We start from the raw sequence: 18,114 nt of genomic DNA on the forward strand, positions 1-18,114 counted from the left end.
AACTGGGATCCTACCTATATCAGCTGAGCCAACTTTTGTTTCTGAAGCAAGGCAAATAGTTCTGAGCATCTCAGCACTGGGTGATCACAATACTGTTCTGACTTCATAGTCCAGTCCTCTTCCTCGCATGTCTGTTTCTCTCCCCACCCCTCAACCCCCCCTCGACTGCCCCCATCTAATAGAATCTTTGATCACTTTATACAGACAAAAGTGAGGAGGGAAACACAAAGAAACTGATTTTCTGACATTTCCTTTCAAAATAGGGCATTTCAAAGGGAAGCCAGAATACCTGTGAACATAGTTTATTACAAAGGAAAGCATGACTGATGATAATACTACTTTTGAGGACATGATATAAAAGATGACCTATGAGTAGATTTCTCTTCCAACAACGGAAAATATATTGAAAGGAGCTTAGTAAATAGAATATAAAGTCTTAAAATGTCTTTCTAAAAATGCAGTGTAAGCCGAAACTAGTTTGGCTCAATGGATAGAGCGTCGGCCTGCGGAGTGAAAGGTTCCAGGTTTGATTCCGGTCAAGGGCATGTACCTTGGTTGCGGGCACATCCCCGGTAGGGGGTGTGCAAGAGGCAGCTGGTCGATGTTTCTAGCTCTCTATCCTTCTCCCTTCCTCTCTGTAAAAAAATCAATAAAATATATTTTAAAAAATAAAAATTCAGTGTAATATGTAACATGACATAAAGTAATTGCGGTATTAGCCCACTGCCTGGGTGGAAGCAGAGCAGACGCTGTTGGCGCGGCGGCTGCGCCCATTGGCACTGGGATGGGAAGGTCACCCTCTCCACCGGCTTGGGGACTGTCCAGCTGTCAAACGGGCGCACCGTAGACCTCATCAGCCTCTTAGTAACAAACATTGCGCTGCAAACACAACCTTGTGTCGCCCTGTTCTGGGTGACCTTTGTTTCCAAAATGTTGGGGCTTGGAGGAGCGGATCCGGAACCTAAAGGACATTATCACCAGCCACGGAAATTGAAAAGCGAGAAGGCAGAACAGGTGGGGTAGGGATAGGAGAGAGGGAGAGACAAGAAAGTTCCGTGCCCCCAATCCCAGCCACGGGAAAAGCCCGCACCCACTGCTCGGCGCGGAAGCCTTTGCCGGGGCTCCGCTCACCGACCCCCCCAGGCCGGGAGTGGGTCACCGGGACAGGAGGTCACGGAGGAGCCCGGAAAAGGCACTCTAGGACCGGGAGCCAGCCGGGGCCTAGGGGCGGGCCTTCGGGAGCTCGAGGGGCGGGGCTTGTAGCTTCGGGGGCGGGGCCTCGCGGAATTCCACGGCTGCGCGCGCCACGTCTCCCTTAGAGAGCGTGAGAAGCCGAGCCAGGGGGCGGGGAAAGCCGAGTGGGGCAGGAACTATCTCTTCTCGCGAGAGTAGGCGACGGCCCCGGCGGCGGCAGCGGCGGCAGCGGCGGCGGCGTGTCCGTGAAAGTAGCGTGGGGGCGGGGAGGAGCGGCGGCGGCGGCGGCGGCGTCTGAGCTACGCCACACCGGGCCGGAGCGCTGGGAGTCCGAGCGCCGAGCGGGGTCGTGGGGGGCGGCGGGGAGAAGAGGGAGGCAGAGGAAGGTGGGCCATGGCGGGGCAGCAGTTCCAGTACGATGACAGCGGGAACACCTTCTTCTACTTCCTCACCTCCTTCGTGGGGCTCATCGTGATCCCGGCCACCTACTACCTCTGGCCCCGAGACCAGAATGCCGGTAAGTTCCTCTTGCAGCTGCCGGCGGACCTGCTCTGGCTTCCCCCCCGGGGCCCCTCCGGGCCGGGCCGGGCCCCGCCGCTCCGGCTCCCGCCACGATCGGGCCCGGCCCGGCTCCCTGCGTCCCGGTGATAGCACCGCGCGGCCCGGTCTTGCGTCCAGGCGTCCGCCGGCGGCGGGCCCCGGGCGCGGCGGTGCTCATCTCGGTGCGGCTCCGGGCTCCTCTCCTCCAGCCTTCATTGTCTCCTCCTGCCTTGGGGAGTGTGGCTTCTCACCCCCTCTCTCCCCATTGTTCTGGGCACTCTGCAGCCTCCCCCTGTCTCTTTGTCTCCTCTGCCTCTGGCTTTACGGAGGGAGCAGGGTGGGATGAGAGGGTGGGGATTGGGAGTGAGAGGAGAGTTGGCAAGGAGGAGGCAGCTGAAGGTGCAGGCACAACTCTCAGTCCCTAAGCCATATTCCTCCACTCCCACCCCCCGGTTCCCAGTGGCAGCTGTCGTTACAGATGTTTTATCGATAGGTGCCGTCGGAGCTGGGTGGCGTGTTTAGGATTCCAACTGAGCTCACCAGCCGGCCCATGCCCCCCCTCGCTTTTCCATTTGTTAACTCGTACTTGTGGTGGTTATTCATTCCCCTTAGCAAAAATAGGCTTTTTTTCTTTTTTTCTTTTTCTCTATTTCCTTTTCTTTGGCGTATCCTGTTTATGACGGAAAAAGTGCGAGTGCGAAGGATTAAGTCTTGAAGGTAGTTCATCTTGGAGGAGGTAGTGATGAGGTAGCTGGTTCATTTGCTGTTAGTCCCAAATCTTTCCACATGAAATAACAGTGGGCTAGAACACAGAATATAGATTCTTGTCAAGGGATTTCATGCGTGGGTAATGCTTGGATTCCATTTGTTGCACTCTTCCTAGGACATATGGCAGGTGCTGTTCTTCCTGCAGATGGAACTGTAAGGCCCTAATAGGTTATTTGTGGAGGCGTTAACAGTGACTAGTAGGTTTTGAGTATTAACATTTAGGGGAAGTTTCTACTTCACAAGAGCTTTTCCTTTTTTTAAAAATATATATATTTTATTGACTTTTTTACAGAGAGGAAAGGAGAGGGATAGAGAGTTAGAAACATCGATGAGAGAGAATCATCCATCAGCTGCCTCCTGCACACCCCCTATTGGGGATGTGCCCACAACCAAGGTACATGCCCTTGACCAGAATTGAACCTGGGACCTTTCAGTCCGCAGACGACGCTCTATCTACTGAGCCAAATCGGTTTCGGCAGCTTTGCCTTTTTGATTAAATTTACTCGTAAGTTGGGTGTGGGAGGTCTAGATTGTCCAGGTTCTATACTGTACTTTGGGGTAAATGTTAACACAAACATTTGAATATGTTCAGAACTTCATGCTTTAAAACTGATTATTGCTTTGCAAGATCAAAGGAAGAGGGAGAGTTATATAAGCTAAAATTGAATGTAGGATAAATAAAGGATTCCATTTTTTTTTTTTTTGCACATTTAGCAGAGTTAAAATACCCATTAGGTGCAGAATAGTGATCAGAGTTACCAGTTTTCTCATACAGTGGGTATTATAGTTTATGAAAATTGGATTTTGATCTTTTGTGCCTTTTTCTTTCCTAAGTTTATTTAAATTGTCTGGGTTCTTTGGATAGTAGTTGTGTATAAGTGATAAAGTCTATTGCTTCCCTTTATCTGCAAATCCTAGGCCATTTTGGTAATTTTGTTTCAGTTAGAAAGAGTACATTTTTCATATAGAGTTTATTTTTACTTATCAACCATTTGTATGTATAGTTGGTTGTGTGGAAGACAAAAGGGTATTGGGAGATTAGGTAGGTTTGGTTTGAGTGTTGCAAGAAGCTGCCCTGATTTCAGAAATTAGTCATTTTAGTCTACACTGAATTTTTGAAATTTGAAAGTTACATATATTAAAATCGTTATTTTTAAAATATATTTTTATTGATTTCAGAGGAAGGAAGAGGGAGAGAGAGATATAAACATCAATGATGAGAGAGAAAATCATTGAATGGCTGCCTCGCATGTGTCCTTGACTGGAATCGAACCTGGTGCCCTTCAGTCCCCAGGCTGATACTGAGCCAAACTAGCTAGGGCTTGAAAGTTATATTTTCATGATGGGTTTCATGTGATAAAATTTGCCTGATGAGTATCATAGGCAGGTCACACTTGAGCCCCTTCATATAGTTTGGTCTTTGGAAGTGGTCAATACATACTTCAAATGTTACTTTATTTAATCCTCAAAAATATACAAAGAAGTAGGTACTATTATTATCACCTTTATTTGTCCATGAAGGAACTGGAATTTAGAGAGCTTAAGTAACTTTCCTATGTGGTGTGGTGGAGTCAAGTCAGTTTAGCTTCCAATCCCTCTGTTACTTTCATATTGCTAGATACAAAGTTAGGTGTTTATCTGCCCCTTCTTCACACATGGCTCTCTGCTTCAGATTTGCCTTAGCCAGTAAGTGTGCATATGTTGATGTATTTGTTTGGTTTTGCCTAAAATTGCATTATAAAAATTAAGGTGGATACTTAAATGCTATTCTAATCATCATTAAAATTGGTGTGTATCTTTAGACTAGAGTTTCAGAGTTCTTATGTCAGTCTTGACTTTTCAGGGATATCCTCTGTATGAAAGCATGAAAAGATTTGCCAGCAATTATACAACCATAAAGTTTAGTTTAAGTAATCTTTGTTTATTTACTTATTTTTTAAAAGATGACATATTTGGGGCTCTCAGTTTCATGGTTAATAGTTGTTTTAGTGTAGGTCATTTGGAATTATTGGGCTCTCAGAAAATATGGCACCATTTCACAGATTGTAAAATCTAGGGTTTGAGAAATAGAAATAGCTTAGTCATTGACATATTTGGCATGTTAATTGAAATTAGTCTGTTATCCAAAACATTATCAGTAGGATCCTTTTGCCTTGATGTTTTGTCTAATATCATTTTGGGTTAAGTGGGCTTATAATTAGTACCCCTTTTACTAGTTGAAGGTGACAATATTGTAATGAACCCTGTTATTAATAATTGGGAAGGAGCAAAGGGAAGGCCAAATATTATAGGCATGCCCAATACAGTCTGGGTGAAATAGGGAAGGTACTTGTCTGTTAGTCACACCTAGGAACAGCTCATTGGCTAGAGTAGGTGTGGCTCCTGCAAGTGTGGGACGATTTAAGATACTTAAGCTCCTAGACAGCGGAGTTCTCTCTCCTGCTTGCTCCTCTCCTGGTTTGTGGAACTCTCATGCTCCTGCATTTGCCCACATGGTCCACTGCCATGTATACCCCTCCACCATGGACTGATGGAATGTAACTAACCTGACCCAGCACTACCATGGACTGGAAATTGGACACTAGTTTTGTTTCTATCTCTGTTGAATCTCCAGCTGCACCCCTTTCAGGACTGGATGAAGGAAAATGGGACTTTGCAAACAAAGGGAAAAAACTGGCTAGTATCAGCTTTATGTTCAAAGAAATATATTTTATGAGTGTGCATATTTAATTTAGAGCAGCAGTTGCCAACCTTTCAGACCTCACAGACCACCAGTGGTCCATGGACCACCAGTTGGCGACCACTGATTTAGAGCATATAGTTTTCCTAAGACTTTAGATCTCAAAAGGATATTAGAGATCTGAGAAGTTTGAGTTGTTCTAAAATAAAGTCATTCCCACTGTGTTCCATCTTGATAGAAATGAGTATGTATTAGACTGGTAGCATAGACACACTTAAGTCCTACACAGTAGAGGAAACCAGCTGGGTACTTGGCAGTATGAATTACATTACAGCATTTAGGCTTTATAGATGTGGTGACAAACATTGGATTTGTAAAATGCATTGTATAAAATTGTTTTTATTTAAAGGTCATATTGTGTCAAAACCGGTTTGGCTCAGTGGATAGAATGTCAGCCTGTGGACTGAAAAGTCCCAGGTTCAATTCCGGTCAAGGGCATGTACCTTGGCTGTGGGCACATCCCCAGTAGGGGGCATGCAGGAGGCAGCTGGTCGATGTTTCTCTCCCATCAATGTTTCTAACTATCTCTCTCCTTCCTCTCTGTAAAAAAATCAATAAAATATATTTAAAGGTCATATTGCATACTTGCTTGATCTTGGAGAATCTAAAAAACAAAGATAGCTTATTTTTGTTTTTGCAGATGTTCTCTTAATCATACTTTTTATTCAGACATAAAGGTAATAACAAATATATCCTTATTGTACTTGGACTTCCTTTTTAAAAATGTTCCCTATTAACAGACTATTGATAAGAAATGTTACCATTTCACCATCACATTGCTTTTTTGAAAAGTGATGTTCATTCTCTTAACATTGTGGGATTTGTTTGTGTCAATATGGATGGAAGAATTTTCTCATATAGATTTCAGATCATTTGACTTTAGATTTTTGCCTGTTTAGTTAAATCTATAAGTTATTGGTTGAACATTTCACTGTTTGCCTGCACTAGGAGCAGCAGACACCTACAGAGATGAATGCAGTATAGTCCTGTTTTGATAAGTCTGCAATCTGGGTGGAGTGGTAGGATTATAATTAGCTAAGTACACAAATTATTATATTCAGAGCATAACAGAATGTATAGTTCTTTTTTTTTAGTAAGCTATAAAAATATTTTAAAATTTAAACTTAATTCTACTTCTGGAACTCTTCTGAGGATACAGTCCTTTTGTAATAAACTGAGTGTTTGGTTTTCTTTTGGACTTTGACATTTTATAGCAAATTGAGAAAAAAGAAACAAAAATGAATTTGTTTGCCGCCACCCCCCCCCCCCCAATTTATTTTATTTTTAATTTTTATTTTTTTCATTTCTTTTTAATACTTTTTAAAAATTCTTTTTGGGTGTCCCCTCTCCCACTCCACCACCACCACCACCACCATCATCCCTCCCTCAAATTTATGTGCTGTGTTGCCTTGTCCTACACATGTAGAATTGAAGTCTTTGCAGCAGTTTTATTTGTTGCACATTATTTTTTGTAAAATTCTATTTTACCAGACTTTTTATTAGAGGTATCATCTGATAAGTTGTTTTTAGTTACATCTCATTCTTAAAATTTTTGACTTGGATTTCTTACATATTACATTTTTTGCTTTGGGTATACAGTTAGGATAGGTATAATTAAATTAATGAGAACAGGGACACTGTATTTTAGGCAATCTAGTTATTCTTTTAATAGAGGAAGGCAGTTAAAATAAGTGATTAATCATAAAGGCCTATGAGTTTAAACCTAGGCACAATTCCAGTCTTTTTTCTTTAGTGGTTATTTGCTATTCTTCTGATACCATCTGTAACTTTGCTAAGTTATTGAACCTCTTGGAGCATTTAAAAAAAAGTATAATACATACTTTTTTTAGTATAATACTAAAAAAAAGTATAATACATGATAGGGGAGTGTTCTAAATGAGAAAATTCATACATTTAACAAATTAGCACCTCCTATTTGCCAGATATTGTGTTAGGCACTGGAATATGGGATGAACAATATAGATGAGATTCCTGTTCTCTTGAAGCTTACATCTTAATGTGGGGGAGACATACTACATATAAATAATAAAAAATATCAAATAGTGATAAATAATATGTAGAGAAGTAGAGTTTTCAGAGAATCTTCCTGAGAACATGTCTTCAAGCTGAGTGACAAAGGAGAGTCAGCCATTCAAAGACATGAATTGGATGGGAAAAGCTTATTTCAGACTGGACAAAACTTTTACTAGTAAAGAAAAAAACAGTACATATTCCAGGAACAAAGGAGACCAAAGTAGAAGGAATGTGGCAGGTGAGAAGAATAATCTGGGATAAAGTCAGAGAGGGAGCTGGGAAGCATCATATCTGTAAGCCAGGGTAAGAGGCTTGGATTTTATTTTAGATGCAATAGGAAACTATTGAAGGTTTATAAGCAGAGAAGTGACAAGGTCTGACTTACTACTCTATTTCTTAATGAGATGAAAACATTCTTTGGCCAGCTTGAACATATATTGTTTTAAGAACGAAGTCCTATCTACTTGAAATATTTAACTTATAAATTTTAGTTGCATATCTAAAAATTACATACGATCAGATATAGTACTTTAAAGTAGTTTTATTCCTATAAAATTGCTTTTGCCAGTTAGGTTACACAGTATATCTTTATATATAAAAGTCTAAGTGATCAGATGACCAGCTGGTAGCTGACCACCAGGGGGCAACTCCTGCATTGAGCATCTGCCCCCTGGTGGTCAGTGCTCTCCCACTGGGACTGCCACTCAGATGGGTGCTAGACGCTGGGCTAACCTGGGCAGATGGCTGGTGAGTGCAGCTGGGGAGTTGCTAGCGTCTCCCGCAGACACTCCCTGTGTGCCTGAGCAGTAGTGGAGGCAGGCACAGCGGGCCGGGATGAGCATGACCAGTGGCCAGCCTGGGCTTGGGCTCCTCCCCAGTCACCTGTCACTGAGGTGCATACTACTTTGTGCTGTGTGGAATCAACGTGGACAGTGGGCTGGAGCCCAATGAGCTGGCGGGTAAGGCTGGGCTGCGCCAGCACGGAGGTCCACTGATTCCCGCAGGCTAGACTGAGGGATCCCACTGGTGTATGAATCTGTGCACCTACAGTTTTTACAGTGATTTACAGGTGTAATGTCTTGATGTCTGTGATTAAGTTGGGAACATTATTCAAACAAAGTGATTATAGTTTTACTAGAGGGCTGGTGCAGGGGAGGGCAGTAAGGGGTGACCAGCTGGCAGAGGAGGGAAGTTGGGGGTGACTGGGTCTGCAGGAAAGGGTAGTTGCAGGGGACCCAGGCCTGCAGGGGAGAGCAGTTGTGGGGGACCAGGCCTGCAGGGGAGGGCAATTAGAAGTGACCACGCCTGGAGGGGTGGGCAGTTAGGGGCAAACAGACTGACAGGGGAGCAGTTAGGCATCAATCAGGCTGGCAGGGGAGTGGTTAGGAGGTGATCAGGCTGGCAGGCAGAAGCAGTTAGGGGCAATCAGGAAGGCAGGCAGGTGAGCAGTTGGGAGCCAGGAGTCCTGGATTGTGAGAGGGTGCAGGCTGGCCTGAGGGACACACACCTCCTTGCACGAATTTCATGTACCGGGCCTCTAGTACAAGGATAAACTGTTTTGTATACTAGCAGCTGTAAACCTACTTTTGCTTAACCCTGTATTATTTGATCAGTCTCCCTTTCTGCCACCTCCCTTTCCCCTACGTGAATCCTTCTTTACCGTTTCTGGTTCTGGTAGCTCCTCCCATATAGCTGCCTTGTGAATACTTTTCTCAAAGCATGGTGCGGCCAAAACTGGTTTGGCTCAGGGGATAGAGCATCGGCCTGTAGACTGAAAGGTCCCAGGTTTGATTCCGGTCAAAGGCACGTACCTTTGTTGTGGGCACATCCCCAGTAGGGGGTGTGCAAAGAGGCAGCTGATTGATGATTCTATCTCATTGATGTTTCTCTCTGTAAAAAATCAATAAAATATATATTAAAAAAAAAAAGCATGGTGCTAACAGGATAGTTGGACTTCTTACATGGTGGCTTTGAAGCGTTCTATTATCTATTGTTCTTTTACTTATTTGACATCTCATTTAAGGGCTGTGGTTTTGTACTTTCCTAGTATTATGAAAAAAAATATTTAGCATTAGCCAATGGACTTAGTTTAAATGACCTTGGTTTTATTGGCAACATCCAAAGCATCATAAATAGTTAGGACCCAGTTGAACATATGCCTTCTCTCTAATAGACCTGAGTAGTGTGTGACGTTAGCCATGTCATTGTCATAGAGCTTTAAATTTTTTTTTTTAAATCCTCGAGGATGTTTTTATTGATTTTAGAGAGAGAGGAAGGCAGAGAGAGGGAGAAATATCAATGTGAGAGAGAAACATCTACTGAGAAACATCTACTGTTTGACTCTTATATGTGCCCCAATCGGCAATTGAACCTGCAACCTTTTGATGTGTGAGATGATGCTCCAACCAACTAACTTTATGAGCCACCCAGCCAGGACTGTCATAGAGCTTCTTCACAGTCTGTTTGGTCTGGTGCTTGTTGGCCTTGGCATTGGCAATGAACCCAAGTGTATTTTTGTCTTCTATTTTCATAGTTGACTTCAGTACTAAGAGGGAACTCAGTGATGACATAGTGGTCAAGCTTGTTCCTCTTTTGAGGATATTTGGGCTGCCTTTAGAATGTCTTGGGCTAGCTACCAGAAGGTGAATAACATGTGGATCATTGTTTTGTGTGTGGCTGTGGATGCCTTCTAGCACCTGCCTTCTTGGCCTTGGCTTCTTTCTTTGCTTTCTGCTTGCCATCTTTGTGAAAGGGTATTTTATTTTAAAATTTAAAACTTTTTTTTTTAAGTTGGGAGCATTATTCAAAGTGATTATAGTTTTACTAGAGGCCTGGTGCACGAAATTCATGCACTCGGGGAGGGTCCCTTAGCCTGGCCTGCTCCCTCTCGCAGTCCGGGAGCCCTTGGTGGATGTTCGACTGATGGCTTAGGCTCACCCCCCCCAGGGCAGTTGGACATCCTTAGTGCTGCCGTGGAGGCAGGAGAGGCTCCCACTACCACTGCTGTGCTTGCCAGCTGTGAGCCCAGCTTCTGGCTGAGAGGCACTGTCCTTGTGGGAATGCACTGACCACCAGGTTGCAGCTCCTGCTTTGAGCAGGATCAGACTGAAACCAGCTCTCTAACATTCCCCAAGGTCCTGGATTACAAGAGGGTGGAGGCCAGGCTGAGGGACCCCACCAGTGCACGATCGGGGCTGGGGAGGGCTTCAGGGCATGTTGGGCCCATCTCGCTCAGTCCTGATTGGCTGTACCCCAGCAGCAAGCTAGCCTACTGGTCTGAGTGTCTGCCCCCTGGTAGTCAGTGCATGTCATAGCAACTGGCCAATCAGTTGACTATCTGTCCTCTGGTGGTCGGTGCATGTCATAGCGAGCAGTTGAGTGGCCTTAGCATGTCATTAGCATTTTATGCTTTGATTGGTTAAACAGACAATCGTACACTTAGCACATTAAACTTTTATATATAGGATTATAGTAAAACTCTATATGATATTTTGGCCTTGGTTTAATTTCTTTTCAATTGATTTTTTTTCCCCTGGGGACTAAAATAATGCCTTTTGTCATAACTTATATGAACTCATTTTATTTTTTATTATTATTATTTTTTTAATATATTTTATTGATTTTTTTTTTTGCCCCCCTCCTTCTCCAGAGTTTTATGTCCATTGGTTGTACTTATATGCATGAACTCATTTTAACATTTTATGGATTTGAGTGGCTTTTCTAATTTAATACAATTATTTTCATGTTTGAAGAATATAATTTGTGCTTAGCTTCTTTAATAAACCACATACTTCAACTACTTTATACTTTTTATTGTTTTTATAGTAGAAGGAAAGGAGGAGAGAATGTCTTAGAAGTTACTGATTATATGACTAAGTATTTGGGTTCAAGTTAGTTTTTACATATTTCAGTTAGAAGTGTTTAAGTCTCATATGCAAAATGCTTCCCTGGTAGTTGAATAAAATTTCCCAAATAGATCATTTGTTCAAGTTGCAAAAATTTACCTTATCTTGTGAAATTTTTTTAAACGTTATTTTAGTAGGCTGTGCTTTCATTTGCCAATAAAGTATTAGCATGGTAATGAAGGTTAGTATGTTATTAACTCTGGTTTTGCCTTTACTGTGAAAAATAGTTTAACTTATTATTTTTTTGACAGAGCAAATTCGATTAAAGAATATCAGAAAAGTATATGGAAGATGTATGTGGTATCGTTTACGATTATTAAAGCCCCAGCCAAATATTATTCCTACAATAAAGTAAGTAATTGGTTTTAATAAAAAAAATTTAGTGTTTATTTTTTGCTAGGTATCATGTAAAATAGGTGTATAATAATGAATAAAACATTTATCTGTAAAGAAATTATGATCTTAGGATGGTTAAGCTGTGAATAATAAAGTTGAGAGCTGTCTGAACAGTGTTTTACAAATTCAAAGGAGAGAGTGTGCTTCTCACTCAAAGGAGAAGGGGAGAAATAGAAGTCAGATCTTAAACAAAAACCTTGTGCATTTTGTCAGTATTTGAATTTTTGTCTTAAAGACAGAGAAATCTTTAAAAGATTGTAAAAAAAAAAAAGCAGGGAGGGGACATGATCAAGTTTGAATTTCATGTGATAAAGTTTATTGAGCACATACTGTATGTCAGGTACTGTGTAAGGCTTTATAAGTTATCTCATTAGTTTTATATTAACTTCAGGGTAGATGGTTTTGCTTTTTCTCAGATGAGGAAACTAAGACTAAGAAAATGAGGTAACTTGAATGAGATCATACATCTAGAAGAGGAGGATTGGAGACCTAGTTACCTTTTGTTTTGGCAGGCCCATCTGCTTAAACAGGCCATTACCATGTTTAATTGGAGTTGGTTTATTTGATTTTGTGAGGCTATGGTATATGCTGGTTTAGAGCACAGGCTTTGGATCTTCACCCTAAGTCATTAATTTAGAGGTAATAATACATGAAACTGATAGGAGGTGAAAGAGTTGCCATTGTTGGAGACTGTATCTTGTAAATTGCCTACATTTATCTATCCAGTAGATAGGAGGGGAAAACCTAAGAGAAAATAAGTAAAAGTCGAATCAGTTATTTCTTTTTAAATAAATATGTTTTTATTGATTTCATAGAGTAAGGGAGAGGAAGGGAGGGAAGAAGAGAGAGAGAAAGAGAGAAAGAGAAACATTAATGATGAGAGAGAATCATTGATCAGCTGCCTCCTGCACCCCTCACGCTGGGGATGGAGACTGCAAACTGGGCAAGTGTTCTGACAGGGAATTGAACCTTGACCTCCTGGTTCGTAGGTCTACGCTCACCCACTGAGCCATGCTGGCCAGGTTTTAATCTTGTTTAAAATGATGATGATAATTTTTACTTGTGTAACTTCAGGAGGTTTAAATAAATTTTGTTTTTTAAAACTTTGCCTGGTTTAGTTCCTTTGTAGAGGGACGGAAATCTTGGCTTTGGTGTTGAATTCTTCAATGATGTGAAACTAAAAGGCAGATATTTTTAACCTACCAATCTCTTTTCTGGACTTTGGTCAACACTTTGTAGGTATTTGAACCTTAGTTTTCAAGAAAAAAAAACCAGTAGACTGCCGGGACCGGTTTGGCTCAGTGGATAGAGTGTCGGCCTGCGGACTGAAGGGTCCCGGGTTCGATTCCGGTCAAGGGCATGTACCGTGGTTGCGGGCACATCCCCAGTAGGGGGTGTGCAAGAGGCAGCTGATCGATGATTCTCGCTCATCGATGTTTCTGACTCTCTATCCCTCTCTCTTCCTCTCTGTGAAAAATCAATTAAAAAAAAAAAACCAAACAAACCAGTAGACTAACTCTGAAGTTCTCTTCAGTGAATAATAAACTGATTTACTTAACTGGCAGTACAGATTAAAGGATATCCAAGTAAGGAAGGGTTACATTGATACTGGTAACAATTTAGATAAGGTTAGAAACAAAACCTTTTTGGCTACTTAACCCTGAAATATTCTTTCAAAATTAAGCAATCATTGTGTAATACTTTAATTTCTGAAAGTTGCTTCCAAAATAACTTTTAAAGTGTGCTTAAGAAAAATACAGGACTTAACAAGTTAACTAATTACTGACTCTATGTTTAGTGAAAATGCTTATCTTTTTAGAGGAACCAAACATGTTTCTAAAAAAAAAAATTGGTCATAGAGCATGATGCAATTTATTATTTCCACCTTTGCTTTGGCTCTCGGGAAATTAGACCATGGTTTTATTGGTTGTAGTAATTTTTTTCATCAGCATGGGGGGTTCTGTCTTGAGCCTCTGCTCTCCTCCCTTTGGCTGAGCTTTGAAGGATGAAATAGAGTTTGGATAGGCTGAGATGTGAAATGGGAATTCTGGGTAAAAAGATCCAAGAGAACATAAGCATAATAATGGTGGGACAAGCTTACGGGACTTTGTTTGAAAAATCAGCATGATAGAGGTAAGCAGGTGGGTTGGAACTAGATTCTAGAGTCTCATTCCAAAGCTAGGTTCCTAACAATAGAAATGGGACATTTTCTTTGTCTTTGAAGACAGGCCGCCCCAATTTTTTTTGTTTAAACCTCCTATGATTCTTTTGTTTTTGTTTAAAAATTTCTATTCAGTGCAACAGGTAGTGATATTTCATAAATCTTTCAATTTCTTCACTTAAAGACAACCACTATTAAGATTATTTACCTTTCTATATTTTTATTTACAATAAACTTATTTACAAAAATAGGATTATATTACATGTACATACAGCTTTGTGTTGCTGGTTTTTTTAAATTTAATAACACAAGGTAGATAATCTTAAAGTGCACAAATTTTTAGTGGCCAGGTAGTGTTTCACTGTATGGATATAATATTAATTTATTTGTCTAGTACTCTGTTGATAGACATTTATGTGCATATATGTTTTCTGCTGTTATTTATATCTGTAGCCACCCTTTTATACTTTATATATGTAATTCTAGTTTATTTCCTTTTAAGTTTCTTGAAGTAAAGTAGATGGATAGTTAAAAGTGTTACTACAATATATACTTCTTTAGGTCTTTTGATACCTTATTGCTACATATTCCTTCAGAGTATAGAGTGTGTGAGAGTTCCTTTTTTCTTTAGTCTCTCCAACACAGGTGATAATCTTTAAAATATTTTTACTAAACAGAACATATTGGAGAGAATAAATTAGTTTTTTTCCCCAAATTAAATGTTACTTTATATCTTTTTAAAAACTAGTATGTACATCTTTTTTATATCTTTATTGGCTAAAAAATGTTCCATTGTGTAGTTCTATCTTTGTTTATTTAATTAGTTTCCTATAAAAGGACACTTAAATTGTTTCCAGAGTTTTACTATTATAAACATGGCTATTTATTCATCTTTGCACAATTGGCCCATTAATTTCTGTAGTTTGCCTTTCTAAAAGTGTTATTGTAAGGTCAAAACAATTCTCTTTTACATTAAATGGTTTACTGAATTCTTGAATATTAATATATTTTCATTGAATGTAATAGTCCAATAAACTAATAAGTTTATTATTAGTAATTGCAGAATTATTATAGTAATTGCAGAATTACTATAGTTTTGCAAGTAGTAATTGAGAATATGAAATGCCAGGCATTATACAATATTCTAGAGAATTCAAAGGTGAAAAATAACTGGAGTTTAGAATTTGAGTCAGTGGCATAGTGATATGAGACCACTTTAGATTGTTTTATGCCTTGATCTTGCCATAATGACTCTTAAAGGAAAACCATATAGGTGTATTTATTTATACTTTCACTTATCTTTTTTCTAAACAGGAAAATAATTCTGCTTGCAGGATGGGCATTATTTTTATTCCTTGCGTACAAAGTTTCCAAAACTGACCGAGAATATCAGGAATACAATCCTTATGAAGTATTAAATTTGGATCCTGTAAGTAGTATGCTATCTAATAAAAGAGTAATATGAAAATTGACTGTCACTTCAACACACAAGATGGCTGCCACAAGATAGCCATCAGGGAAGAATAGTTGGGAGGGACCAGGCCTGCAAAGGAGGGCAGTTGGGGACGATCAAGCTGGCAGGGGTGGGCAGTTAGGGGTGACCAGGTTGGCAGAGGAGGGAAGTTGGGGCGACCAGGCCTGCAGGGAAAGGTAGTTGTTGGGGACCCAGGCCTGCAGAGAAGAGCAATTGTGAGGGGAACCAGGCTGGCAGGGGAGGGCAGTTAGGTGCAATCGGGCTGGCAGGGGAGCAGTTAGGCATCAGTTAGGCTGGCAGGGGAGTGGTTAGGGGATGATCAGGCAGGCAAGCAGTGGGAGCCAGCAGATTGGAGAGGGAGCACTGAGGGACACCCCTCTCCATGCATGAATTTCATGCACTGGGCCTCTAGTTTTTATATAATGCACATTAGTTTAATGATCCCATGAAAACACTGTAAGTCCACGTTCTAAAAGAAATTAGACTGTGCCTAAAAATAAAACTGATCAGTTAAAATTTTTATTAAAATGACTTATTTAATCCATTATTATTCTAATGTACATATGTTTTTTAAGCTACAGATGATTGCCACCCTATTAAGAATTGATTTATAATTACTAAAATGTAAGAATATTTGAATATCAAATGGAAAGTTAGTGAGTGGGTATATTTTTAAAAGACATGTATAAGATGGGTTTAATGCAAAATTAAAACCAGGAAATTTATATATGTTGGTTGGATGATTAAAATCTTATGTCCCTGTGTTAGTTGACACTAAGATAGAGTGTTAACATTATATATTTTAAAGAACTGGTATCATTGTCATAGAAATTCACATTAACCTTGGGTGACCCAGAAAATTAGTCTTTAGGTATCCCAGTGGAAAGTTAGAACTGAAATCAATGCTAGAGGTCAGCTAGTCTTTTTTCCTGATGGTGAAAATGAGACCTGGAAAATTTGTAATTTGTCCTGGATCCCATAACTTCTTTTTTTAAATATATTTTTATTAATTTCAGAGAGGAAGGGAGAGAGAGAGAAACATCAATGATAGAGAATCACCAATCAGTGCCTCCCGAATGCCCCCCACTGGGGATCGAGCCTGCAACCCAGGCATGTGCCCCTGATCAGAATCAAACCTGAGACCTTTCTGTCTGCAGACCACGTTCTATCCACTGAGCCAAAACCAGCCAGGGCCCCATAACTTCTTAGTAGTCTAGCTAAATCTAGTGCTCTTTCCAATGTTTCCCCCAAACCAATTCTTTTATTTCAAGTCTCTGCTCAGTAGATGACTTAACCCCGAGAATCATATAATACAAAGTAAGGAATGTGTTTATCTTCTGGTTTTCTGCTTTGTTAGAAGAAAATATTCCTAGAATTTGTTTTTCTTTCATTGTAATGATTATGGTCATCAAGAAGTTTTAAAAATTAAAATGTTTGGGGGCAATTTGATGCCATGAGAGTCTTGAAAAACTTATTAATAGAAAGTGAGTCTAACAGGAAATGACTAAAGTAAGCTTATTAAGTAATTACTTAATTTTAAAATATTGACAAACAGATAAAACTAGATATTCTTTAGATTAGGGGTGTCAAACTCAATCAGAGAAGGGGCCAAAATCTAAAATCCAGCCTAAATTGCGGGCCGAATGGTTTACTGAACAGTCATAAACTGTCATTGTGATGGAAACGCAGCGGAGTGCAGTGATGACAGCGCGGTGCGGGCCACATTGCAAGGCCTGGCGGGACGGATTTGGCCCGTGGGCCTTGTGTTTGACACATGTGCTTTAGATTATTTCTTAGTAAGTTAAGCTTTGATTGGAGGTCTTTTTCAGCCAGACTTAATTTATAGTGATCATTCTTTGATGTTTATTTATTTTTAAATATATTTTATTGATTTTTTAAAGAGAGAAAGGGAAAGGGGTAGAGTTAGAAACATCGGTACATGCCCTTGACTGGGATCGAATCTGGGACCCTTCAGTCTGCAGGCCAATGCTCTATCCACTGAGCCAAACCAGTCAGGGCAATTCTTTGATATTTAAATGTGACTATACTTTTATTTTATTTAAGTACATCATTACAGTTGATGCCTGACAGCAGGGGGTTGAGGTTCTGCTCTTGCCTGGTCAAAAATTCTAGTATAGCTTTGGACTCTAGTCCTTCACATCACAGGATTTTCAGTCTGCGGTTAATTGATTCCATGATGCGAAATCTGTGAATATAAAAAAAAAAAAATCCATGTATAAATAAATGGACTTGTATAGTTCAAACCTGTGAGGTTCATGGTTTCTTTCTCATATCATCAGTGCCTAGGTGCTCAATAAAATAAATATATTGGACAAAATAAGTATATTTTTATTTAAAAAGTACATGGGGTGGAATTTATGGCACAAAATATATAGGATAAATATTCATTTTCTCTTTCTGAAAATTGAGTTCAAAATGGGATGGGTTTTGTTAGAGCATTGTGCTTATTTTTACTAAAATAAACCTTTTCCTTTTAGGGAGCAACAGTAACAGAAATTAAGAAACAATATCGTTTGCTGTCACTTAAATATCATCCAGATAAAGGGGGTGATGAAGTTATGTTCATGAGGATAGCAAAAGCTTATGCAGCGTAAGTATCATAGGACTCATTACATATTTTTAAGACTGGTAAAGATAGTTTTCTATTTGAATAAAATAGGAAGTAAAATAGTTGTCATACACTTTTATTAAATGTTGACCTCACATGCAGAGTCTGTCATTTCTAGAACTGCCTGGCAGACCTAAAATGGTCATCTAACTAAAACCTTAATTTAAGTAACTTAGGGTAGAGTATTTGCCATATGAAGTTGGTTAGATTTAGTGATGTTAATTGAGCTTTTTCTAAGCATCCTCATCCTAATTAGAAGAGGATATATTTATT

At 40.1% G+C, this 18,114-nt stretch overlaps 1 protein-coding gene across 3 annotated transcripts in view; it reads left to right on the forward strand.

Moving 5' to 3' along the window:
• The first annotated feature begins 1,377 nt into the window (after window positions 1–1,377).
• The window catches only part of SEC63 (SEC63 homolog, protein translocation regulator), a 57,560-nt gene continuing 40,823 nt past the window's right edge, over window positions 1,378–18,114 (forward strand). Inside the window, exons 1-4 of one of the 3 annotated variants that reach the window (XM_036415448.2) lie at window positions 1,378–1,711; window positions 11,433–11,532; window positions 15,053–15,167; window positions 17,711–17,823. In XM_036415448.2, coding sequence (XP_036271341.1) covers window positions 1,588–1,711; window positions 11,433–11,532; window positions 15,053–15,167; window positions 17,711–17,823 — 452 coding nt within the window. In that variant the 5' untranslated portion in view covers window positions 1,378–1,587. The remainder of the gene's footprint in view (window positions 1,712–11,432; window positions 11,533–15,052; window positions 15,168–17,710; window positions 17,824–18,114) is intronic. The other 2 variants (XM_036415449.2, XM_036415450.2) reach the window with 2 other exon arrangements.

Source organism: Pipistrellus kuhlii, unplaced genomic scaffold, assembly GCF_014108245.1.
Source record: "Pipistrellus kuhlii isolate mPipKuh1 unplaced genomic scaffold, mPipKuh1.p scaffold_m20_p_5, whole genome shotgun sequence".
Classification (NCBI taxonomy): Eukaryota; Metazoa; Chordata; class Mammalia; order Chiroptera; family Vespertilionidae; genus Pipistrellus; species Pipistrellus kuhlii.